This window comes from Microcaecilia unicolor, chromosome 4 (genome assembly GCF_901765095.1).
Source record: "Microcaecilia unicolor chromosome 4, aMicUni1.1, whole genome shotgun sequence".
In the NCBI taxonomy this organism is placed as follows: domain Eukaryota; kingdom Metazoa; phylum Chordata; class Amphibia; order Gymnophiona; family Siphonopidae; genus Microcaecilia; species Microcaecilia unicolor.
Window position 1 is genome coordinate 308178566 of NC_044034.1, and position 27103 is coordinate 308205668.

General features: G+C 44.4%; 1 protein-coding gene across 1 annotated transcript in view; it reads left to right on the forward strand.

The window, feature by feature from the left end:
• The window catches only part of LOC115469718 (zinc metalloproteinase-disintegrin-like bothrojarin-1), a 50854-nt gene that overhangs the window by 20804 nt on the left and 2947 nt on the right, over nucleotides 1–27103 (forward strand). Inside the window, exons 4-8 of the mRNA XM_030202505.1 lie at nucleotides 2891–3086; nucleotides 7322–7424; nucleotides 9849–9999; nucleotides 20382–20465; nucleotides 21004–21081. Coding sequence (XP_030058365.1) covers nucleotides 2891–3086; nucleotides 7322–7424; nucleotides 9849–9999; nucleotides 20382–20465; nucleotides 21004–21081 — 612 coding nt within the window. The remainder of the gene's footprint in view (nucleotides 1–2890; nucleotides 3087–7321; nucleotides 7425–9848; nucleotides 10000–20381; nucleotides 20466–21003; nucleotides 21082–27103) is intronic.

Genomic DNA, 27103 nt, shown 5'->3' on the forward strand with positions numbered 1-27103 from the left:
TATACGTTTACTATTTTTTTATTACATTATTATGTTATTTTACTGAACTATATCACATTGTTATGTTATTTAATTGAAATGTAGTTTGCCCTATGGTTTTGTAAGTCACATTGAGCCTACTATTGGTGGGAAAATGTGGGGTATAAATGTGTTAAATAAATAAATAAATAAATAAATAAATAAATAAATAAATAAATAAATAAATAAATAAATAAGACAGTTGCTTAAGCAACTGCAGTCAGCTATGTACTACTGGGTCTGGGTCTTTCTTGACCTTAATGTACTGACTTGGGGAACACAGAACTCAGTCTATTTAATTTCTGGTCCATGAGGCTAAGGCTTAGGCTTCAAGGTTAAGAGCATGTCATACTGGGTCAGACCAATTGTCCATTTAACCCAGTATCCTGTTTCCAGCAGTGGCCAATCCAGATCACAAGCATCTGGCAGAAACCCAAATAGTAGCAACATTCCATGCTACCAGCCCAAGGGTAAGCAGTATCTTCCATATGTCTGTCTCAATAGGAGACTGTGGACCTTTCCTCCAGGAACTTGTTCTCCACTTAAAATTATGGTCAGAGGCTGGGGAGATCTCAGAAAATCCAAAAATGGGATTTCAAAGGCGAGTCAAAGTTTCATAGTCAGGGGAGTTTCCTTCAGCAACCAGTTCCAACCCATTGATTATATGCCACTTTCATTCTCACCTTGAATATGCAGTGACCATGAGAAGGTTTTGTTGCATGATTGTAATCGATGACACACTGAGTAAAGGATGGGAACACCTGCTAGGAAAATGGGTAAACCAGTAGAATAGATCCAATGAGTTTGAAGGGGATCCTATAAGATTGTTAAACAATGTTCTTATAGTAAACTGGATAGGCCATAGTGGCCAGTGCTAATATTCAGCAGCAGTATCAGGGCATGTGCAGCTGAATGTTGATGGTTAAACAGGCCAGTACAATTTTACCAGGAAGAAACCTCTCCTACCCAGTTAAATCATTTTGAATATCGGGCCCTATTGTTGACACTCTTACTATCTACCTGCCACACCCTTGGGAACCTGTTCTCTGCCTTTTCCTTTCCAAAATTTCAAAGTCATAAAAATGGCTAGATGTGTCTTTCCGTCCTCCCTCCACCTGCACATCAAACTCCAAGGAGGGATTTGTGCCCTTGTCTCTTCTATGTAGCCCTCCTCTTGAAAAGTTTGTGGACCCCTGTCTCAATCTTTATTTACAGAAGAGTGCACTTGTACTTTCACAGAGATTATGTACAGCCTGCAAACTGCTGAAGCAGTGCACATTCAGATATAGGATGCATTTTTCTGTCACTGGAGGGCTCACAATCTAGGTTTGTATTTGAGGCAATGGAGAGTTAAGTGATTTGCCCCAAACCGTGAGGAGCTGTAATGGGATTTGAACTGGGGCCTCCAGGTTCTCAGCCTATTATGCTAACCATTAGGCTATTACAACATTTCCCCTGGTGTTCCCTGTTGAATTACATATAGAGTTCTGATTAATATATTGTTCTGATTTTGGCATCATCAACCTATAGTTGTAGAGCAAACTGCCTATTTACCTATGACTTGAATCATCGTATTTTAACAAAGCCCTCAAACCTTTTTTACTTCTAATGTGCATTTCAACCCGATACATTCTAATGTTGCTGGGGTTCAGCAGCGATACTATGTGGGGCCCAGTTAACACAAGAAAAGTGAGCCTAGAGTAGCCTCTGTTTATTTATATTCTTTCCCTCCCAGAAGGTTCTGTCTCTACCCTTCTAGTTACCTGTATGGATATTTCCCACTATCCCCCGGATTCTATGAAGCACAACTTAAGTTGTGAGCGCAAATCCAGTTGTATTCTGTATTTGTGCCTGCAACTTAGTTAATAAGTCAATCAGCACCAATAATTGCCACTTAAGCAATTATTGACACTAATTGGCATTAATTAGAATTTACGCGCACAACTGTCTAAACAAATTCTATAAGATGATGCATGTAAATTCTAAGTTGCACAGTTGAAAAGGGGGTGTGGCAATGGGCTGGAATGGGTGGGACATGGGCGTTTCTAAAATCTATGCACATTCTTATATATGGGGCATGTCATGGATACTAACTGGTAAGTGCAGAGATACCACATGAGCCCTTACTGTCTACAAAATGGATGGCAGTAAGTGTAAGCGTGCTAATTTTTTTTTTTTAATGGATGTGTGCTAATGAGAAATTAGTGCTTGGCCTTTAATACAACAAATAGAAAATAGGCCATTTTACGGCTGCAGTAAAAATGACCTTAGTAAGCAAGAAAGACCCACGTAAGACCATGCTAAGGCCAATTTTTGCTAATTAAATAAAACAAACAAAACACACACACACACAGATACAGAAGGACATCTCCAAAAGTCCAAAAGCCATGTACTCAAATAAATAGTCTATTTGAAACTTGCTTACCCCCTTTCTGTAGGTAAATGTGTGTGCTGATGGTTGTCTTGAGTTTGTGTGGCTGTCATGGCTTACCATTTTTCTTTGACTGCAGATGCTCTTTGCTGTCCACCCAGCACTGAAGCACAACCACATAGTCTTCTCTGATATTTAGACTAGCCCTAGCTTCTCTGGTGTTTTATTGGCAGCCCTTGAAACCTCCTAGGTTCCTTCAGCACTCTTACTGTGCTGACATCTCCCGTAATCCCCTGATCAACAAAGTCTCTTACAGTTCCCTCCAAAATCCCTGGAAAGATGCACCCACTGACAGTGATAGATCTCTTAACACACCTTATAGGGGGAAGCTTTTTGATATCGTACTATGCAATCTTGCAATTCCTGCTGTCCAGGTATAGCTTTTAGTTCTTGTACCCTCCATAGATAATAGATATTATTTCTAATATTTATCTCTTATAGCTTAAGAGTGCTGGATCTGTATGCAGACCATCTGTAGAAGAATGTGATCTCACTGATGTCTGTGATGGCCAGTCAGCCTGGTGTCCAGCAGACAAATTTAGACAGAATGGATCCCCTTGCAAAAATAACCAAAGTTACTGTTACATGGGAAAATGCCCCACAATGCACGACCAGTGTGTGGCTGAGTGGGGGGAAGGTAAGTGGGAATTTTAGAAATTGCTCTCCTCTAGGACTTCTTATCTTAATTAATTACACCTTTCAGGAACAGAAAAGCCTGGGTTTGCCTCTTTGCCTGTATGACTGTCCAGCTTATTTTTGAAAGAGATCGGCGGCCATCTTCCGACACAAATCGGGAGATGGCCGGCGATCTCTCAAGGCCAGCCAAGTCGGCATAATCGAAAGCCGATTTTGGCTGGTTTCAACTGCAGTCCATCGCGGAGCCAGCGAACGTCAAAGGGGGCGTGTCGGCGGTGTGGCGAAAGCGGGTCATTGGCGGGCATGGGCATGGTTAACAGATGGGCAGCTTCAGCCCATAATGGAAAAAAGAAAGCCGGCCTTAACGAGCATTTGGCTGGCGTGACTTGGTCCTTTTATTTTTTGGACCAAGCCGCAAAAAGGTGCCCCAACTCACCAGATGACCACCAGAGGGAATCGGGAATGACCTCCCCATACTCCCCCAGTGGTCACCAACCCCCTCCCACCCTAAAAAAAAAATCTAAAACATTTTATGCCAGCCTGTATGCCAGCCTTAAATATCAGACCCAGCTCCCTGACAGCAGTATGCAGGTCCCTGGAACAGTTTTTGGTGGGTGCAGTGCACTTCAGGCAGGCGGACCAAGGCCCATCCCCCCTACCTGTTACACTTGTGGTGGTAAATGGGAGCCCTCCAAAACCCACCCAAACCCCACTGTACTCACATGTAGGTGCCCCCCTTTACCCATAAGGGCTATGGTAGTGGTATACAGTGGTGGGGAGTGGGTTTTGGGGGGGATTTGGGGGGCTCAGCACCCAAGGGAAGTGAGCTATGTACCTGGGAGCCATTTCAGAAGTCCACTACAGTGTCCCCTAGGGTGCCCAGATGGTGTCCTGGCATGTCAGGGGGGCCAGTGCACTATGAATGCTGGCCCTTCCCATGACCAAATGCCTTGGTTTTGGCCGGGTTTGAGATGGCCGGCTTTGGTTTCCATTATCGCCGAAAACCGATGCTGGCCATCTCAAACCCGGCCAAATCCTAGGCATTTGGCCGGCCTCAACCGTATTATCGAAAGAAAAATGGCCGTCCATCTTTTTTTGATAATACGGTTCAGGACCGCTCTTTCCGGCACCGGCCATATAGATGGCCACCCATGTAGATGGACGGCGTCGTTTGATTATGCCCCTCCACATCATTTAATATAATTCAAAAATAAGTCAGCCTTCACACTCAACAAAATGTCCAAAATGGATCACAATATTCTAATATACACATAAATAAAATATTAAAATCACAAATGAAACATAAATAAAACATTATGCAATCCTGTCCCAAATTGCAAAACCAGTGTACACACAAAGGAACAAAACCTTTGCAGGCTTGTAACTACACTGGAAACAGCAAAGGTAACCCAAGAAGGAAGGCTAGACAAAACTCTTTTTTGGGGGGTGGGTGGGATGGAAGTTTATTAGCAATCTAACAGACTTGACATGGCCATGTTTCAGCCAATGAACCTGTCTCAGGAGTTTCTCAATGCTGTATGCAATGTACTCGTTAATATTGCATATATCTCAACTCAGGAAAAATCTGTAGAATCGATCGATGACTGATGTGAATCTTGGAGGGAAGGCAAACTAACTACCAATAAGTATTAGGCTTTAAAGCTCAACATAAAATATCCAACAATTCTCAGGACTGGATATTTTATGTTGAGTTTTAAAGCTTAATACTTATTGGTAGTTAGTGTGCCTTCCCGCCAAGATTCACATCAGTCAATATTGACGACTGCATTGCATACAGCATAGAGAGACTCCTGAGGCAGGCTTTTTGGCTGAAAAATGGCTGTGTCGAGTCTCTTAGATTGTCAATAAACTTCCATTCCAAAAAAAAAAAAAAGAGACAGCATTGTCCAAATTGCAAAATGACACCTCCCTGACTTCAATAAGCAAAGCAGGACTACCTTATGGGGCAAAAGCAGGCATGGGCAATCTGTTTCAGGTGACCTGGGCGAGGTGGCAGATCCATTCAGTAGATCTCCCTTATTTATTTTTTTTAATATATATAAATATCCATTTACAGTGGGGGAAATAAGTATTTGATCCCTTGCTGATTTTGTAAGTTTGCCCACTGACAAAGACATGAGCAGCCCATAATTGAAGGGTAGGTTATTGGTAACAGTGAGAGATAGCACATCACAAATTAAATCCGGAAAATCACATTGTGGAAAGTATATGAATTTATTTGCATTCTGCAGAGGGAAATAAGTATTTGATCCCTCTGGCAAACAAGACCTAATACTTGGTGGCAAAACCCTTGTTGGCAAGCACAGCGGTCAGACGTCTTCTGTAGTTGATGATGAGGTTTGCACACATGTCAGGAGGAATTTTGGTCCACTCCTCTTTGCAGATCATCTGTAAATCATTAAGAGTTCTGGGCTGTCGCTTGGCAACTCGCAGCTTCAGCTCCCTCCATAAGTTTTCAATGGGATTAAGGTCTGGTGACTGGCTAGGCCACTCCATGACCCTAATGTGCTTCTTCCTGAGCCACTCCTTTGTTGCCTTGGCTGTATGTTTTGGGTCATTGTCGTGCTGGAAGACCCAGCCACGACCCATTTTTAAGGCCCTGGCGGAGGGAAGGAGGTTGTCACTCAGAATTGTACGGTACATGGCCCCATCCATTCTCCCATTGATGCGGTGAAGTAGTCCTGTGCCCTTAGCAGAGAAACACCCCCAAAACATAACATTTCCACCTCCATGCTTGACAGTGGGGACGGTGTTCTTTGGGTCATAGGCAGCATTTCTCTTCCTCCAAACACGGCGAGTTGAGTTCATGCCAAAGAGCTCAATTTTGTCTCATCTGACCACAGCACCTTCTCCCAATCACTCTCGGCATCATCCAGGTGTTCACTGGCAAACTTCAGACGGGCCGTCACATGTGCCTTCCGGAGCAGGGGGACCTTGCGGGCACTGCAGGATTGCAATCCGTTATGTCGTAATGTGTTACCAATGGTTTTCGTGGTGACAGTGGTCCCAGCTGCCTTGAGATCATTGACAAGTTCCCCCCTTGTAGTTGTAGGCTGATTTCTAACCTTCCTCATGATCAAGGATACCCCACGAGGTGAGATTTTGCGTGGAGCCCCAGATCTTTGTCGATTGACAGTCATTTGTACTTCTTCCATTTTCTTACTATGGCACCAACAGTTGTCTCCTTCTCGCCCAGCGTCTTACTGATGGTTTTGTAGCCCATTCCAGCCTTGTGCAGGTGTATGATCTTGTCCCTGACATCCTTAGACAGCTCCTTGCTCTTGGCCATTTTGTAGAGGTTAGAGTCTGACTGATTCACTGAGTCTGTGGACAGGTGTCTTTCATACAGGTGACCATTGCCGACAGCTGTCTGTCATGCAGGTAACGAGTTGATTTGGAGCATCTACCTGGTCTGTAGGGGCCAGATCTCTTACTGGTTGGTGGGGGATCAAATACTTATTTCCCTCTGCAGAATGCAAATAAATTCATATACTTTCCACAATGTGATTTTCCGGATTTAATTTGTGATGTGCTATCTCTCACTGTTACCAATAACCTACCCTTCAATTATGGGCTGCTCATGTCTTTGTCAGTGGGCAAACTTACAAAATCAGCAAGGGATCAAATACTTATTTCCCCCACTGTATGTCCATCTTCTATTTTCTACTGCTCCATCTATACAAGTCCTGATGTTGTCCTTACACTCTCCCAGCTAGAGCAACCACTGCTCAAGAAAAGCTGTTTCCCTCTTTCTATCCACCAACAAGAATTATCCCAAAGTTTCCTTCCTCCCAGGCCTGAATGATTTTAAAACTGAAAATCAGGTACTATGAAAGGCCAGGCCCAGAAATACATTTCCTATGTTATATCTGTGTATTTAAATTCAGGTAAAAGAAACATGATAATCCAAAAATTACAAACACTTGGGAGCTGTAATGCAAGTAATCTGTTATACATTCGTAAATAGGAGGAAAAACCTGAAGAAGCACCTTCTCCCTGAATGAACGGGTGAAAGAGCTAGGGCTTCTTCATCATCGGAAAAAAACCTCCAAAACTTTAATTTCAAACATTCATGTTATTCCCTGTAGTTATTGCTCTGATTTAGAATCGTTTGATCAAAGGTAAGTTATCACAAGTGTTAATCAACAGAGGGGGGTCCATGAGACACAGGAAGCATGCCTGGATATTCCTAGATTTTGTATACTCTATTTACAGATGCAGAAGTGGCTAAAATACACTGTTTTACATTGAACACAAAAGGATTTCAGTATGGATACTGCAGTAAGAATGCAACAAATTTTATTCCCTGCACAAGAAAGTAAGCCTCACTTATTATTTTCACTGTAATATATGTGTGTTTGTATGCGCTTGTGTGTAGAACTTTATTGCCCTATCTAAACCAAAGAAAATGGCCCTCCATCTACAACTTACTCCAGAATGAGAGTGCTTTCATTTTAGGCTTTTTGCATAGCTCTACCTGCAGTAACATACATAAAGAGGTAGATATTGAAAGCAATTTGAACGGCCAGGAGAGGCTCCTGACCATTGAAATCGCTTGTCTGGAGTTATCTGGGAATATGCAGCTGCACTCAAGTGAACAGTGCTGCTGAATATCCCCTTTCACAGCCCATGCCAAAACCAGATAGTTTGTGGGTGATCTGGGGGCAGAACTCAGGTAGAGCGGAAGCTAAGTCGGTTAGCAATGATTTTTAGTCTGTTAACTGGCTGAGCAACTGCATAAAATTATGACAGAAAAAAGGCTGTACTAACTTTAAGTGGGGAATTAACCGAGCACCAGTCTAAATATCAGCCAGAGCCTGGTTAACATCTAAAGAGTCACCAGCTACCTCTCCCTCCCTCCTTCCGGAGTATCCCAAATCCCCCCCCCCCAGGTCCTCCCTTCCTCGCTCCCACCCCTCTGGAAGCACATCCCCCCCCCCCCACACCTCCTAATTCTGATCTCTTCTTACTCTCTCCCACTCCCATGGAGGCACATCTTCCCTCCCTCCTGCCCGACTCCAATCCCCCTCCCTCTAACTCCTCCCGGAAGCACCTAGTCCTGCTTCTGATCCCCTTCTCTCCATCCCTACAACAGACAAAGCAAGATCCCCCATCTCTCCGACAGGGCAAGGCAGCTACCCTCAGAGCCATACCCACATCCCCATCCCCCCAGGTCTACCAAAAGCCCCTGGTAGCCCAGTGGAGGTGATGGGGGCAGGAACAAACCTCACTCACTCCTGCCCCTAGCAGCTGCCTTTGGAAATTTGACTGCTGTACCCTTATGGCAGCATTGTGGTACTACCAAAGTGTTGCACAGCTGCAGGTAGAGGTCACAGGAGCCATGTTTCAGAAGCAGCTGTTAGTGGCAGGAGCGAGTGAGGGTCGCTCCTGTTCCCATCACCTCCACTGGCCCCTGGGGACTTTTGGTAAGCTCTGGGGGAAGGGGTATGCTATTATGAATGGGATGGGGATGTTGGTATGGACCTGGGGGGAGGGGAATGTGTTTCTAGGGAATGGGTGGGAGAGAGGGAGGATCAAAGGGGGGCTTTGGGATGTTCTGGAGGGCTGGGAGGCAGGGGGGATCAGAATCAGAGGGCACCTACTTCCCTTATGTGGTCCCAATTGATATTCAACCAGCGCCCATATAGTGTCTTATGAGGGTCCCAGCTGAATATTGTCCAGGACTCTCATAAGCTCTGGCAGCCAGCACATAAGAAAATAGCCCCGAGTATTCAGTGCTGGTGCCCAGACATCTTTGGGCATCACATCACCTAAAGGATCCCTGGCTCTTCCCTTACTGAAAGCCCAGCTGAGAAATTCCTAGGAACACACTTATGTTTCTTCCAGAGCAGAACCACTACTGAAACGCATGTCAGGAAAAATTCAGCTTCTGTTTCAAGACCTTTAGAGACACCCAAGTCACACATTTATGAGGGTATATCCAAAAGATAGGCTGCAATTGCTTCTCAGGTTTAGAAAGCAATTTTATGTTTTTAAGAGTTTTCTGAAGACTGGCAGATTTATTGCAGGTAGAGTCCCACAAGGTGCAAATTAATCTTAAGAAGGCCCTTTCTCATACTTGTGAAGCACAGGTCCTTTAGAGATGGCACAGCTAGTCTTGCTTGTGGTCTGAATGCAGGAAGCAGAAGGACATTTAGGGCCGGATTCAGTAAATGACATCCAAATATAGGCACAAAAAAAAAAATCGATGCCCAGCACTATTCTATAAAGGGCACTTCGGGATGAGCACTCTGTACAGAATAGCTTTGGGTGCCGAATTCTACGCCCAACTTTGGCCATGAGGACTTACACCAACTGAAACCAGGTGTAAATCCTAGCATACAAGTTTGGCACGCACCCATGTTATTCTATAATACTGCATACAATTTTACAGAATTCCCCTAACCTGCCCATGCCCCTCCCATGGGATTATCCCCTTTGTAACTGTAGGTGGATACACTGAGGCACTATCTTATAACTGTACATGCATTTTTATGCTGATCTGCCATTTCAGCCCTATTTCTTCAACTTACATCCATTACAGCGCTTTTCTATGCCAAAAGTTGGGTGCAGAATTTAACTATAGGTGCCATTTATCGAATTCCCTAGATACTGGTTCAAGTACAGTTCAAGTAGAGCCAGATGTAGATTTTAACAGCCTGAAGGCAAACATATTCTAAAATGTTCAGTATGTTATTGTGATAAAGTATCAGTAAACTGTTTCCCCTTCTTTCTGAAACAGGGATATGGAGTGCGGGAAGCTATTCTGCACTGGTGGTAACAAGCTACCTAAAACAGGAAATGCAGCTTCAATACGTTCCTGCAAAACTTCTTTCCATCCTAGCCTAAAGACTGGGATTGTGGAAACAGGAACAAAATGTGGAAATGAAGAGGTGAGTCCTATATGTCTGTATTTCACTTGAAACAGCAGTAATAATGGAACAGTGATGATTTATCTGCACATATGTACCATTGATGATGAATTTATTTAGGTTTATTTATCCCTTACTAAAGATGTATGGACCAGCCACCTCCTAATAGGTGGAATAAATAAACCAAGGCTACGTAGTTATGAGAAATGCAATTGTTTATTTACTTACCAAGCACAGATAACAAATAGGAATTTCTCATATGAGAGTATAGAACTGCTATACATAGGCATTGGCTGTATCTAACACTCCGACTCCAGTTTCCTGGTACAGTCATCTTTATATGGATAATTTCAATAACATATGATAATATTGTGGTTACAGGTAATTGGCTACATGCTAATTGATTGGTTACATATGATAGGTTATGATAATAAATTGGTTATGGATAATTGGTTGTATGTTAATGAAGTGGCTAACATTTCTTGGAAGCCCTGTCACCTTCCCAAGGAACTACTTTGTTACTTCTTTCTCCCGAACATCTGTTAACTGTCACTAACTGTCACATTACTAAACCCTTGTGATCAGCCATTTTGCACCTCCAGCCTTCCTCATATGGCTTGTGACAGATCATGAGTTCTTGATTTATTCTGCAGTTCAGCTGAAAGTCACATAGAATTGGGCATTGTCAGTTTTACTGTCATTTCAGAGCCTGAACCAAAGTGGGTTGCCAGGCCTGCATAGTACCCATAATAGACAATGAGGAACCCATTTCTTAGATGTGTACATCAAATTCCACATAATCCATATTCTACATGTAGGTACCATATCCATATGACACATTCATATTTCATAACTTGCATCTATATTTCTTATGTACACACTCCATATCTTATGTTCACAGTCATCATTCTATAAGCATAAGCCATATCGTATGTCCATAATCCATTGTCTTTATGCCCAGATCATATCTATAAATCAATCTGTCATATAACAAATACAAACCCACAACCATAAATATTCCAGGACATACCCTCCCTACCTCGGACAGTTTGAAAATACTCGGTGTCACACTCGATCGCAACCTTACCCTCGAGAGCCAAGTAAACTCTGTAACAAAGAAAATGTTCTATTCAATGTGGAAGCTCAAACGATTAAAACCTTTCTTCCCAAGAGCAACTTTTCGATACCTAATACAATCAGTGGTCCTAAGCCATGCAGATTATTGCAACGGAATCTACATGGGCTGCAAAGAACAATGCCCAAAATACAGCAGCCAGGCTGATATTCAGCAAAACACACTTTGAAAGTGCCAAACCCCTCCGAGAAAAGTTGCATTGGCTCCCAATCAAAGAATGGATCTTCTTCAAAATCTGCACCTTACTCACAAAATCATATATAGCGTAGGCCCAGAATACATGACAGACCTCATAGACTTACCAATAAGAAACAAAGTCAGATCATCAAGATCCAACCTAAACCTACACTACCCAAATTGCAAAGGACTGAAATACAAAACAACTTACGCATCCGGCTTCTCCTACATAAGCGCACAACTATGGAATGGGCTCCCAAAAGCTTTGAAAACAATCCACAACCACTTGAACTTCAGGAAATCACTAAAAACCAACCTCTTCAAAAAGGCCTACCCCAACAACCCCACATAACCCTCTTCACCTACCAACACAGCACGACTATGATTGAACAGGACAACACGCAATCTTCATCCATTCCGACCCTCCACTTATACCTCATACGATCACTATACAACTTTGTATTTATTATCCACCGACTGTAAGCCACATTGAGCCTGCAAATAGGTGGGAAAATGTGGGGTACAAATGCAACAAATAAATAAATAAATCTTATGCCTAAATTTTGTATCTTATCTACATATTTGACTACTGTGTGACATCAAGGCCCTGGATAGGTTTGCCTTCTTGACCTCCCTGCTCAGTCAACATCAGGGAAAGAGTCTGGCGTTTGCTGCTTTGAAGCAGTGGTAGTGCCATACAGCCCTTTGCCCCCCCCCCCCCCCCCCCCCCCCCCCCCAAGTTGACCTCCAAATTTTCTCCTTCCACTCCTGGACCTCTCATTTCCCTACCTTTTCTGGACCACTTATTTGACTGTTTCCTCCAGCATCATTATGAGCCTTCATTTACCTAGCCCCCTTATAGAATACCTTCAGTTTAATTCCCACCCTCTTTGGCTTAAACCTATGATCTTTTCCCTTCCATCACTCACCCCTCGTACAGATCTCAGGGCTTTGATTCTGGCTATGCTGTCATTATAATATGGTAAGCACAGAGAAAGAGTCAGTCTGCCTGTGTTGCTGCAATGACTCTATCCCATCTAATAGCAATAGAGCTGGATTTGAAGTCTTCGGATCTGCAAGGGAGAAGACATTGGCAGTTCAGGGCATGAAGTAGGATTGGAGAGCCAGGACAGGACTGGAAGTCATCAGGGTGGCAAGGGGCAGGAGCTTCAAGCTCTATCCCCACATTTTGCTGTGCATACATTCAGGCCTGGTTACCATGTAGTGTGAGCTCAGGTAACTTCTTAAGAACAGAAAGATCACATACCTATCTCTAAGGTACTGATGTTCAGAAACCCATAACTGCACAGATAAAGTCATTTTTACCAGGAAGCTCAGCAGATCTGAGCTGGGTCTGACCAAACCAGGATAGAGCTGGTACCACGTGATGCTGAAAATTTACCTGTTCTGGAACTTTTTAATTTGTTTCTGATGCAAACAGTTGGGCTTTGAACATTTATTGAAAGCATTTGAGGTTTATGCTGTCTTTCATATACACTGAAGCAGTGGAATAGCCACAGGGGGTCCTGCCCCCTCCAGAACTGTAACACCACTTTACCTTTGCTGGGGGGGGGGCGAAGCTCCACCAGCCAAATAAATACAGTACCGCAGCTCCCCTCCTCCTTGCGCTGCTTCCTTAAGGCAGAAGTAGTGTGGCTTCCGCTACTGACACCAGAACTTCTTGCATGTCGTAAAGAGGTCTTCTACTTCCGCCTGGGGTTCTCTGCGGAAATCGTGTTCTGTTCACATGGTTCCAGCACAGTTCAACATGTTTAAGATTCAGTTCAAAAGCACAATCAAAATTCAGTTCAAAAACTCAGGCTCAATTCAATTCAAATGCTCACTCAAAATGCAAGGTGGGGGTTCCCCCTCCCCTTCTACAGATCTGCCAAGTCTCCCGCATTCAGCGGGAGACTCCCACTTTGGCGGGTTATCTCCCGCACTCCTGCCAAAGCGGGAAAGTCTCCCGCTGAGAAACTGCAGGTCAGATTGCTTTTTCCCCCACTGCTGCTACTTCTCCCTGTGAGCAGCAGCAGCAGCGGCAAAACAACTCCTGTCACCCGCTCCCCCTTTCACCTGGTACCCGTTTCCTGCCACTGCTGCTTTACTTCTCCTGTTGGACAGCAGTGTCGATGAAAAAAAAAAAAGCAAGCGAGGGGACGCAGCAGCCTTCAGGCATGTGCTGTCGGCTCTGCAACTCCTCACTCTGCCCCCAGAGCAGGAAGTTGACATCAACTTCCTGCTCCAGGGACAGAGAGAGGACAGAGGAGCGGCAGAGCCAACAGCCCATACATGAAGGCTGCTGCGGCCCCGCACTTGCTTTTTTTTTCTGCTGCCCAACAGGAGAAGCAACAATGGTGAGGAAATGGATACCGAGTGGTGGAAGGGTGGAAGGGGGAGCGGGAGGCAGGAGAGAGAGGGGAGAAAATGATAGAGTGAAGACATGGGATAGAAGAGGGGTATATAGAGAGAGAGATTGAAAGGTGGGGAGAGAAGGACGGGACATGGAAAAGGGCTGGAGAGAAAGAGAAGCTGCTAGAGAGAAGAATGGGGAGAAAGGGGGGATCCTTGCTGGGCAGATGGCAAGAGAAAGAGGGGAGCTGCTGGATGAAAGGAGGGAGAGAAAGGGAGAAGACGCTGGAAGGAAGGGTAGGGCTAGAAACAGGAGAGACACTGAAGGATGGGGAGAGAGAGAGGGGACATGATGAATGGAAAAGGGTAGAGAGAGAGAGAGAGACTGGATAGAAAAAAGGGTACAGAGAGACACTGGATGGAAAGAAGGAGAGAGAGAGAGAGAGACTGGATGGAAGGATCGGGAGAGGGTTAGATGTTGGATGGAAGGATTGGGAGCAGGGGTAAACATTGGATGGAAGGATGAAGAAAGAGGGAAGACGGATGGAAGGATGGAGAGAGAAAGAGGGGAAGACAGATGGAAGGATGGAGAGAAAGACGCTGGATGGAAGGATAGGGAGAGAAAGCGAGAAGATGCTGGATAGGATACGGAGAGAAAGAGGGGAGATGGATGAAAGGATGCAGTGAGAAAGGGGAAGAGACTGGAAGGATGTATAGAGAGAGAGGGAACACGGAACAGAAAAGGGTAGAGAAATAGAGAGACACTGGATAGAAGGAGGGGGATGGAGAAAGAGACACTGGATGGAAGGATCAGGAGAAACGGTAGATGGGTGGAAGGATGGGGAGAGAAAGAGGGAAGACGCTGGATGGAAGGGTAGGGAGAAAAAGAGAGGAAATGCTGAATGGAAGGATGCAGAAAGAAAGAGGGGAGACACTGGAAGGATGGGGAGAGAGGGGAGCTGCTGGATGGAAAGGGGGAGAGGACAGAGTAGTGAAAGACTGGAGAATAAGAAGAAGGGGCATGGGGAGAACAAGGGTGAGGAAAAGATGAAAAGCTATAGGTAGATGAAGTTAAATGAAGGAAATTAAAGAATGGATAGTAAGAATGAATTAAATATGGACAGAGAGAGAGAGGCAGAATAATATTGAAGAAAAAAGAGAGAAAATGACAAATGTACAGGAAATCCTGGCATGAGAGTTAAGAGAAGACGAAGGAAAGCAGAATCAAGAGACTGGGAGCAACACAATTAGAAAAAGTAAATGGCCAGACAACAAAGGTACACAGAATAATTTTACTTTTAATTTAGGATAAAGTAATGTGGTAACTATGTTACTAAAGGTTAATAAATGCAAATAAAACACAAAATAGAAAATAAGGTGATACCTTCACTAATTTTAAAACATTTTTGATTAGCTTTCAGAACCAGCACTTCCTTCCTCGGGTCAGGAGAGGATACCATAACAGCATTATACTGACCTGACCTAAGGCAGGAGGTTTTGGCATATGAAAGCTAATTGAAAAGGGTATTAGGCTATTAAATAAAACATTTTTGCTGAAATGGCCGTGGGTTTGAGGTGTTGGGGCTGGAGCCAGTGGATGGAGCCAATGCAGAGTGGGGCGGGGCTGGGGGTGTGGACTAAAATCTCCCTCTCAAAAATTAGGACCCCTTGGCAGCTCTGCTTCTAAGAGGGACCTTTCTCCCAAGAAGGGCTTATTGACAGTTCTGCCCCTTCCTCTTTGTCTCAGACAGTTCAAACAATCCCACACAGACAGTTCCTTCAGAAAAAATAATAATTAAATCACCTTTCCTTCTTTGCACTTCAGGTGCCCTGCAGTGAGCAGGGCTGTCAGTTCATCTCCCACTTCACAGCACCAAAACTTCTGTGTCCTCCCACACTGCCTTTAATTGCTGGAATGGTCTGCATTTGTATTCTCCCAATCCATGGTAGATTGCTCCTCTATGCAAGGAAGTTCTGGAGGCAGATCCTTTCCTTCCTCCACGTACTCCATGGATTCTTTTTTCTCTGAGTAGGTCTCTTCTCCCTCCTGGTTTCTGGGAGCTTTCAGGAAATCTGTCCTTCCCTCCTCACAGCTGGGGGGAATTATATATTGCTTTCACAGCCAAGGGAATTGGGCTTCTTCTCTTCTGCTCCCCCTAGTGGTAAATGGAGTAACTGGCCCACCTTGCCCTGAGCTACTTCTCCCCCCTGCTGGTGTTAGAAATCCCTTTTGCATTTTTAGGTCTTCCCTTCTCTTTCCCTCTCCTATGGGATTTGGGGTATTGTAGTTCTGAGGTTAGTTGCTTCTCTTTAAGGCCACGGTTACTAGCCTTATCACAATGTGTGCAAGAAAACCTGGTGTCAGCGGCTGAACTTATGCCTCAAGGAAGCAGCGCGGCGAGGAGGAAAGCCGTGACACTGTATTTCTTTGGCTGGTGGGGCTTCAGCATCCCCACCAGGAAAGGTGTATTTGGCATGTATTCATGGTGGGGGGGGGGGGGGGGAGAGAGGAGGAGGAGGAAGCAATGCATTGCTCCCCCAGCCTATCCCTAGTGCCTCCATAATTGGAGAGCTGACTATGTACCCTCACTAAATTCCTTAAAAAGCTGAATCAACTGGATGTTTTAAATTAAAAAAAAAAAACTCAAAATTGAAACTAATCACAGATGACATTCTGGGGGTCTTTTACTAAAGATTTTGTTCCTATGTGCCTTGCTGCAGATAATATGCACTGTTCTTTAGGATAAGACTCCCTGTTAACTAAACAAAATGAAGGCAGATATAACCTGGCTCTGAACCATGTCAAGAAAGGGTTCCCCTGGTCTCAGACTTTTTTCATTATTTGTGGTCCTTTTACTAAGGTGCACTAACAGATTTAGCACATGTTAAATGATACGATGCCCATTATATTCCTATGGGTGTAAAATCATTTAGCATACACTAATTATTAGCTGGTGCTAGATCTGTTAGCAGAACTACTTTATTTGCTATCAATCTTTGTATTAATTTGTGTTTTCTGATTTTGCACTTATTTTAACCTTATGACCTACTCCTCCAGAAATATCATACTCATTGCCATGCACCAGGTACCATGCTAATAGCCTGACTTCTTAAAGCCTTCTTTCCCATTCCATCTGTTTTTTTTTTAATTCTTTATTTATTAAATTTTACATTTATATCTATAAAACATAAATGTGATGAAATTCAGAAATAAATACTATGGGGTAATATATTACCCAGAATATAACACAAAAATATTTTTCATACATTTGTCCACAAAAATTATGAATCAAGAACTAGGAAATTCTAACATAGGAAAGACCTAAATTTATAACAATAAAGAGCGGATAGGAGATACAAGCCCCCACAGCCGATTTTACCAGCATTTCATTATTATGGGTTCTGTTCCAAGGACTGAGCATTCTTTTCTTTTGCTTCAATGAAATCTAATAATTTCTTTGGGCTAAAGAAAAGGTAGTTTATCAAATTCAAGGTAATACAACACTTGCAGGGAAATTTCAAAATAAGGTACCACCTAACTTTAGAACCCTAGATTTGTATATCAAAAATTCCTTTCTTTTCCTTTGAGTAGCTCGCGCCAAATCACAAAATACTTGAATTTTATGTCCCATGAATAAGTCATTTATATGCCTGAAATATGACCATAAGATGTTATTGCGGTCAAGTTCAAGTGCGAATGTCACCAGCAATGTAGTGCATTCGGAAATAAATTCAAGGGAGGATTCCAAGAAATCTGTCAAATTCAATTCAGTAGAAGGAGCAACTTGAGTTTTATCTTTAGGTAATGATGATATCCCTGTGATATATTGGGTTCTCGTTATAGGAGGATATGCCTCCTCTGGAATCCCCAATACATCCTTGAAATATTTTTTCAACATATCTAACACATTTATTAAAGTAGACTTTGGGAAATTCAAGAATCTCAGGTTGTTTCTTCGTCCATTATTTTCAAGGTATTCAAGTTTTCTATCCTGGATATCCCGTTCCTTGACTAAAGCCTCTGTAAGATTTTGTAATTTCACAATTTGTTCTTCAGTTTTTTGAGACTTAGCATTCTGCTCTTGAATTTGTTCAGACATTGACTGATTAGAATTCTTTAAGTCAGTTATTTCGTTTTTAAGTGAAATATTCAGCAAAAGTAAAGTATTGTTCACTCCCTGAATAGCGTCCCATAAGACATTCATAGTGACCACTGCAAGTCTTTCTAACACTCCAGTACTCACGGTCCCGATCTCCAGGGCATTTAGCGCAGATCCTCGAACCGAGTCCTGCATCGTTGTTCCTTGGCCTGGAATAGAAGTACTCGTGGGTCCTCCTGCAACAAACGCTGAAGGGCCGGGGGATTCCGCGGCTTCCAGACGCTGTGACCCCGAGTGTAACAAATCACTTCCGGGTCATGGAGGTGCAGTTTAAGAGGGAGGGGTGAGCGTTACTCCCTCAATGCTGCACTCGATCCTCAACGGGGCTGAGTCAATCGAGGTGGGTGACTGTTCTCCAGGGACCCCGATCCCAAAATTATCCAAAGTCATTTGACGTGTGGTGGAAGTTGATTGCGGGACCCCGGAGATAGGAACCGCTATCTTTCCTTTTCTCTTCCCCATCGCTAGGTCAGAGAAACTTTCCCCTCGCCAAGACGTCAATGAAAAATTCAGGAGCTGGCGGTCCCGACTTCCGCTCACGTCGCCATCTTGATTCCCCCCCATTCCATCTGTATCATAAATTTCAGGCATAAAGAGGTAATGTTAAAAAGGAGGTGCCTAGCTTAAGAAACAGAAATGGGATTGGACTTGATATACTGCCTTTCTGTGGTTATATATTATATATGGGCATTTATTTTGTACCTGGGCAATGGAGGGTTAAGTGACTTGCCGTGAGTCATGAGGAGCTGCAGTAGGAATTGAACTCAGTTCCTCTGGTTTTGAGACCACTGTACTAACCATTAGGGTACTCTTCCACTCCTAAGGCACATGGAGGGGCATAATCGAACGGGGTCGGCCATCTATATGGGTGGCCATCTCTAGAGCCGGCCCTGGAAAGTGGCATACCTGACCGTATTATCGAAACAAGATGGCCGGCCATCTCTCGTTTCGATAATACGGTCGGGGTCAGCGTTAGAGATGGCTGGCGTTAGAGATCGCCACCATTGGTTTCCCGCCAATAATGGAAACTAATGGCGGCCATCTCAAACCCGGCCAAATCCAAGCCATTTGGTCGTGGAGGAGCCAGCATTTATAGTGAAGTGGTCCCCTTCACATGCCAGGACACCAACCGGGCACCCTAGGGGGCACTGCGGTGGACTTCACAAATTGATCCCAGGTGCATAGCTCCCTTACCTTGGGTGCTGAGCCCCCCAAAACCCCCAAACCCCACTACCCACAACTGTACACCACTACCATAGCCCTTAAAGGGTAAAGGGGGGCACTTACATGTGGGTACAGTGGGTGTTTGGTGGGGTTTGGAGGGCTCACATTTATCACCACAAGTGCAACAGATAGGGGGGGATGGGCCTGGGTCCGCCTGCCTGAAGTGCACTGCACCCACTAAAAACTGCTCCAGGGACCTGCATACTGCTGTCATGGAGCTGGGTTTGACATTTTTGGGTGGGAGGAGGTTGGTGACCACTGGGGGAGTAAGGGGAGGTGATCCCCAATTCCCTCCGGTGGTCATCTGGTCAGTTGGGGCACTTTTTGGAGGCTTGGTCCTAAAAATAAATGGACCAAGTAAAGCCGTCGAAGTGCTCATCAGAGGTGGCCTTTTGTTTTCCATTATCGGCCGAAGCCGGCCATCTCGTAACCACGCCCACATCCCGCCTTCCGTACCCTGCCGAAACTTTCCCCTTTAACTTTGGCTGGCCCTGCGACGGAATGCAGTTGAAGCCACCCAAAATTGGCTTTCGATTATACTGATTTGGCCGGGTCAGGAGATAGCCGGCCATCTCCCGATTTGTGTCGGAAGATGGCCGGCCTTCTCATTCGAAAATAAGCAGGATGGGCACCTATTTAGTCCCTAATTTATAAAGATGCATAGATGTGCATATGGGTGGAATTTAAGTGAGTGTTGGCGGAACATACATGTACATGTAACTTAGAAAATAAGTTAATGTATATGTGTTCTAGATGCAAGCATTTGATTGTGCCTTAAATCAAAGCACATTTTGACCACTTATGTTGGTATTTTATGAAGAAAAGTAGGCACCTACTTTTCTTTAGAAAATAGGCTTATGATAGTGCCCTAAATAGCTCTTTTACTATGGTCCCAGTTATAAAATTACCCGCCATATGCTCATGGAATGAGTAGCACAGATCACCAATGTGGGCATTTTATTTATTGGCATTTATTATTCGCCTTTATGAAGAGGTCCACCTAAGGCATTGTACAGCAAACTCAGTTTAGCATAAACCAATTTTGTTAACAGCATAACAATAGTAAAATGACCAATATAACCATACATACATACAGTTAATGAGGTAAACTTGCAAATAGTGAATTGAAACATAGTAATAAGACTACCATGAAATTGTATCAGAAATATACATATTTAACAGTATTGTAGGACAATCATATAACTGAATTATGATTTATGTCAGTACAATACAAACAGCACCATCATAAAAATTCCACTTTACATTCTTTAAATAATTGCTTTATTGGTGAAAATGATGCAGAACGTATTACTCACTGCTGAAAATTATATGCATGTCTGTGACTTGAATTACAGGTGTGCAGCAACAGTACGTGTCTGGGTGTTAGTGAAGCCTATAGTTTCGACCCTGACTGCTCCAAAAAGTGCAAAGGGAATGCAGTAAGGATTTTTTTCTGTTTCATATTGATGAGCAGCAGCAGTGTGATTGGCTGATGATTGTGATGTCATCCCAACTGGAGGATATATTTATTTGCCTAGCCTTTTTCCCTAAAAGAATGGAGCTTGTTCACACATATCTTTAAAATGGATCAGATCATTGCTTTTAGTTGTTCACCAGTGCTATGCTTCACTAGAACACTGTAACTTTTTTATACCATACCCGATGCACATTGGGTTTTGGTTCAGTATCTTTGATATACTTTTTGTATCTTTCCTGACCCCCTTATATTTTTAGTTTTAGCATTGTAAACCATTTAGATTTATCTATACTATAAAGATGAAATGTGAATATCTTAGCAGCTGTCATCAGCCTATTCGCCTGATGTTTGAATGTAACTTTTCACTGGATGATGCATTATGCTGTCATATCTCCAGGCTTTGTCTACGGAGAGTGTGATGCCTTAGAAATTATTCTGTGTCATCTGAGCAACAACTTTACTTGGCAACAGTTAACGAATACATAATTTGGCTTTGACAGGTGTGTAACAATGAGCAGGAGTGTCAGTGTGAAGAAGGATGGGCCTCACCAGACTGCGATAAACCTCTTATTCCATAAGTGAGTTCAACTCATTTTCTCCTCCTTTCAGTGGCATAGCCAGAAGGCAATTTTTGGGTGGGCCAACAGGTTGGATGGGTGGGCACTAGAGTTGCCAACTTTTTTGAAAGAGAAAAAACAGCAACCTGATGCACCCCATGCTCTGTCCCTACCCCACTCCCCATAACTTCAATGAGGGTTGCAGTGCAGGCTTCAGTGGCTGCAGGCCAATTGAGAGCTAAGGGAAGTACAATAGACTGCACTATTCAGCCCCATTGAACCACACATTCTGCATCTAGAGAACCTCCTGGCTTTCCACCAACAATGGATACAGATCACAGCAAGGACAACTCTCCATAAAACTCATCATACAAAGAAATTTTGTTTTCTAGTGTAATCTCAATTACAGACATAAATTAACTTTAAAAAAATCAAAAAACAAAAGTCACTCAGAACCTAGAGCAAATCTACCATGCCAACACTAACTTCCAAAAACAAAGATCCTAACTATGAAAAAGAAGTGCCTTAAATATTATAGTAGGGCCCTAAAATACAAATACATTTATCAGGAAAGCTGAACAAGCCAAATTACTACAGAATGCTACATGGAAACTTCATGCTAACAGAATACCTCAGTCACACACACAAGACACAAATGCCAATACAGAATAAGTGACCACAAACTCTAGAAATATAAATTAAACGGAAACCCCAAGAAACTAGACCTTGCATGTAGTACAACACCAGTGAAACAAAGAAAGGCATTTGCTCCTGTGCAAAATATAAAGATGGCACATGCCAGGGATGGTGTTAGGGGATGGAACCATATTGTAAGCCACATTGAGCCTGCAAAGAGGTGGGATAATGTGGGATACAAATGCAATAAATAAATAAATTGTGCTTGGTTCCTTGGTCAGAGAAAGCCTGCATGCTGTAAGCTGAAGGCGCAGCCTGGTAATGGACTTTGGGATCCTTCCTAGATTTCTGTCCAGGATAGGGTTACCATATGGCTCCAGAAAAAGGAGGATGGATTGAGCCAGCCGGGTTTTATTTCCATTGCTTTAAAGCAATGGAAGTAAAACCCGGCTGGCTCAATTACTTCCATTGAAAGCAATGGAAGTAAAACCCGGCTGGCTCAATCCGTCCTCCTTTTTCTGGAGCCATATGGTAACCTTAGTCCAGGACCCCAGCCATGTTTAACATCAACTTTGGCAAGATGTACATTTCAAATCCAACATGTTATATTCACAACATTGAAAATAAAATATTTTTTTATACCTTCTTGTTGTCTGGTCATTTTTTCTCAAATCATATTGGTCCCAGGCTCTGGTTTCTGCTTCCCTCTGTCTTCTCTTAACTCACTTGCCAGTGTCTCCTATTTGACATTTCTTCTTTCTTCATGTCCATCATCCATCTCCCATCTCTGTTTTCCTATATTTCCTTGTCCAGTATCTCCCCTGTGTTCATATCCCCTCATCCATCATCATTCCTCTGTGCACCTATGCACCCCATGCCCAGCATATCCCTTCTGTGTTCCTATTCTTCCCCTTGTCTGATATCTCTCCCCCCGTCTGTGTCCATATACCCCCCTCTCCAGTGTCCAGCATTGTATCTCTATTCCATATCCCCGTCCCCCCCCCCCCCCTTGTCAGGCATTACCCCTCTGTGCCCATGTACCTTCCCATACAGCATCTCACATTTGTGTCCCTGTCCCCATGCTCCCATCTAATGCCCATCATCTCCCTTCTGTATCTGTATACTTCCCTATGTCCCCTTTCTCCCTCCCCCACACCAATGTGTCCCTCTCCTCTCTAATCCCACCCTCCAACCAGCTTCTCTTCCTCTCTTTCCTTCCCCTTATGCATCTGGCTCTTTCTCCCTGCACCTCTCTCCCTTCCCTCTAACCCCTCCCATAGGTCCAGCACCTTTCTCCCTTCGCTCCAGCCCTCCTTGCAGGTCCACATCTGTCTGCTTTCCTTTCAGCCATCATCTGCATATCCAGCACCTCTCCTTCAGCCCCCCCCCCCACATGTCCAGCATATCTCTCCCTTTCATCCAGCCCCCCCTACGTGTTCAGCACCTCTTTCCCTTTCATCCAGCCCCCCTACATGTCCAGCACCTCTCCCCTTCACTTCAACCTCCCCTGCAAATCAAAAACCTCTCCCCTTCCCTCCAACCTCCCCTCTGCAAATCCCAAACCTCTGCCCTTTCCTCCAACCTCCCCTCTGCAAATCCCAACCCTCTCCCCTTCCCTCCAACCTCCCCTCTGCAAATCCTAACCCTCTCCCCTTCCCTCCAACACCCATCTGCAAATCCCAACCCTCTCCCCTTCCTTCCAACCTCCCCTCTGCAAATCCCAACCCTCTCCCCTTCCCTCCAACCTCCCCTCTGCAAATCCCAAACCTCTCCCCTTCCCTCCAACCTCCCCTCTACAAATACAAAACCTCTCTCCCTTCCCTCCAACCCTCTGCCCCTGGCAAGTACAGCACCCTTCACCCTTCTGTTCCCTCTCCTCCCCGGGCCAGCACCCTGACTTCCTCACCCTCTCCCACCCCTGAAGCGCTTCTTTTAATGCTGTTGGCTGCTGTGCATAGTCTCCCACCCCCGCGGCGGCGCTTACACTTCCCTATGGCGCTGCCTGCCTGCCAGCAACTCTACAGATGCGTCACCGACGTCCGACGTCCTGCTCCGGGACCTTCTCTCTGCCGCACTGATGTAACTTCCTGTTTATGGAGGCTGGACGCGGAAGGCCCCGGAGCAGGATGTCGGACGTCGGTGACGCATCTGTAGAGTTGCTGGCAGGCAGCGCCATAGCGAAATGTAAGCGCCGCCGCGGGGGTGGGAGACATTGCACAGCAGCACCGACAGCATTAAAAGAAGCGCTGTGGCGGGGTAGGAGAGGGTAAGGATCTTCTTTGGGGCGGGCCTGAGGCTAAACTGGGTGGCGTAGCTACGCCCCTGCCTCCTTTGGATGTTTTGAAGCTGTTATACGGTAGTCTCCAGTGTTACTTTTTGTAGTGCTGTGGAATCCTGCAAGGTACCCATCAACATTGGGGTACTAGAAGATCAGACTGGTGAAAGAAAGACTGCCACCAGTCTCAATGCACCTTAAACTGTAGTTTGGTAAGAAAACACAGGCAATGGATCTGCAGTCTTTCAATTCATTACAACACAATTTTAACTAAAAATAACATCTGTCATTGTGCTGTACCATATTAATTCAACTAGCATTTCCTATTTTTAAATCAACATAACTTTTGAATTCATTTTAGGATTGTTTTTTTTGTATTCAGCAGAATAAGTTATCCACATAACTTTATGTGGATTTTCAGCTGCGCTGTTTAAGTTGGTCTGCTGAATATGCAGTCCTAAATTTAAATGGATAGGTTATCCATTTAAGGTAAGACAGATATTTGTGTGATCCAACTTAAATGGATAAACTAAGGGGCTTGTTTACTAAAGTGTGTTAAGTTTTTGCACTTACTGCACCTTAAGTGCAAACTTTAAGGCACAATAAGTGCAAGGCCTCTGCAGTAACTGCAAGGGATGTGCCCAGCATCTATCCTGCATTTATCACACAGGGCAGACACTGACTGCACAATACATTACATGCAGTGGCAGATAGACCGGATGCTTCTATGCTATCTGCCACGGCAGGAAATGTGGTAGAGGCCCAGTCCATAAACCATAAATAAAAATTAAAAAATAGTGGAAAACCAGTTTCCTAAAGATATTCCTCCCCCCTCCCTAATATGATCACCCCTGATATCTGATCCCATTTTTCTGATCTCTCCCCACCACCAAGGTCTGTGGAACATGGCCAGGATGTTTACATCTATGCGGAATGTTAAGATCTGCATGAAAATACACAAGCCTATTTAAAGAATAGCACCTAAATGTTTCCTTGCAAATTATGAAAAGGGGTGTGGCCATGGGTGGGGGCATGGGCAAACAAACCACAAAAACAAACTCTTCCACAAGCAGTTCGAGAAAATCCACAATGGTGGAAAAAGTCATCCACAACCTTGAAAGTGATAAATCACACATTTATTTGCTGACAAACTGAACCCAATACAGGCCATGTTTCAGCACCCGAGCTTTCTTCAGGGGTTCTTATAAGCCAGCGAGGTTATCATAAATATAGATGCTGAGTAACCTCAAAATGCTAAAAAGCTTAGGTCAGCGAATCAACATCAAATATATCTGAGAGATGCCTATAGTAACATCAACCCCTGAAGAAAGCTAGGGTGTCGAAACATGGCCCATGTTGGGTTTAGTTTGTCAGCAAACATGTGATTGATCACTTTGAAGATTGTGGTTGGCGATCTTTTTTTTGGGGGGGGGGCATGGGCAAGTCAGGGGCATTCTCTTAAAATGTGCAAAGTGTTACAGAATTTGGGGGATCAATGCCCAACTTGCACATTGGGATTTATACCTAGTTTCAGATGAATGCCTCATGCCCAAAGTTGAGTGCGGATCCTGGAAGTACACACTATTCCAATCTTGGAACGCCTGTTATAGAATAACGTTCTGTGCTGATTTTTTGTCAGCACTGAATTTTGAGCACCATTTATAGAATTTTCTCCTATGTGTGTATCTCAAACACCATCCCTACTACTACTACTACTACTTATCATTTCCATAGCGCTACTAGATGTACACAGCGCTGTACACTTGAACTTCCCTGGGACCACCTACACACTGACTCCATACAAGTGAATGTGTTCTTGTTGGTATGAACACTTATGAGCATATATTCACCCATACACAAAGGAAACAGTGAAGGAGGATTAGACAATATTCTTGGGTTGCTGAGATTAATAGCTATATCTTAACTCAAGATAATTGAAGAAGTGGAACTTGTGCAGAGTAAGTTGCAATTGGTCAATTGGTCAATGAATGGTAGCAAGTCTTGGAAGGAAAGAAAAAAAACGGCGTTACTGTCAGGGCCAGTCTTAGGCAGGGGTGACAGGAGCAGTTGCACAGGGCCTCGCACCTCCAGGGACCCCGCAGTGCTTCCTGTCACTCCCTGCCATATTGTCGCTCATGTGCTTTCCTTCCAGCTGCCCTGCGTTTAAAAAGTCGTGGCAGTGAAAAAGCAGGCTCGCCTCTAGCCTTTAAGCCTTCCCCTTCTCTCTCAGCGTGCACTGATGCAATTTCCTGTTTCTGGTTTCCGCGAAGGCGGCACAGTGCACACTGAGAAAGAAGGGAAGGCTTAAAGGCTAGAGGCGAGCCTGCTTTTTTCGCTGCTGCCACTACAACTTTTTAAATGCACGGCGGCTGGTAGGAAAGCAGCTGAAGAAAACTGAGGGCACAGATGGGGCTGGGACCTCAGAAACTTGGGGGCTGAAAAGGGGGGTAAGTTAAATTGGGGGCTGGGGCGGGTGAGTCACTGGACATGGAGGGGAGGGAAGAGGAAAATCGCTGGACATTGATGGGATGGGATGGGAGGGCAGGGGACAAAGGAGAATCACTGGATGTGGATGAGAAGGGAGGACAAGGAGCAAAGGAGAATCTCTGGGCATGGATGGGTGGGGAGGGCAGGGGAGAGAGGATAGTTGCTGGATATGGATGGATGGAGGGGAGGGCAGGAGAAATGCTGGACATGAATGGATGAATGGAGGGGAGAGGAGAAATTCTGGACACAGATGGAGGAGAGGAGAGAGTTGAAATGCTGGATTTGGATGGAGGGGAGGGAAGAGAGAGGACATGAGATGAACATGGATGGAGGAGAGGAGAGAGAGGAGAAATGCTGGACATGGATGGAGGAGAGGGAAGAGAGAGGAAGGAGATGCATACTCACAGCAATGAGGGAAAGGGAAAAGAGGAGAAAAACTGCACATGGCTGGAGAAAATAGGCAAAAGCTGGATCCACTCTATACCTCCTCCAGTCAAGTCCGCGGAGGATCCAGATTTTTACCTATGGATATAGGGCAAGAAATGAAGAAGAAAAGAGGAAAGTAAAGAAATAAATGGAAAGGAAGCCCTGGAAGTGGAGTTAAGGGTGCAGATAGCAGCAGAATCAGATACTGGGACCAACATG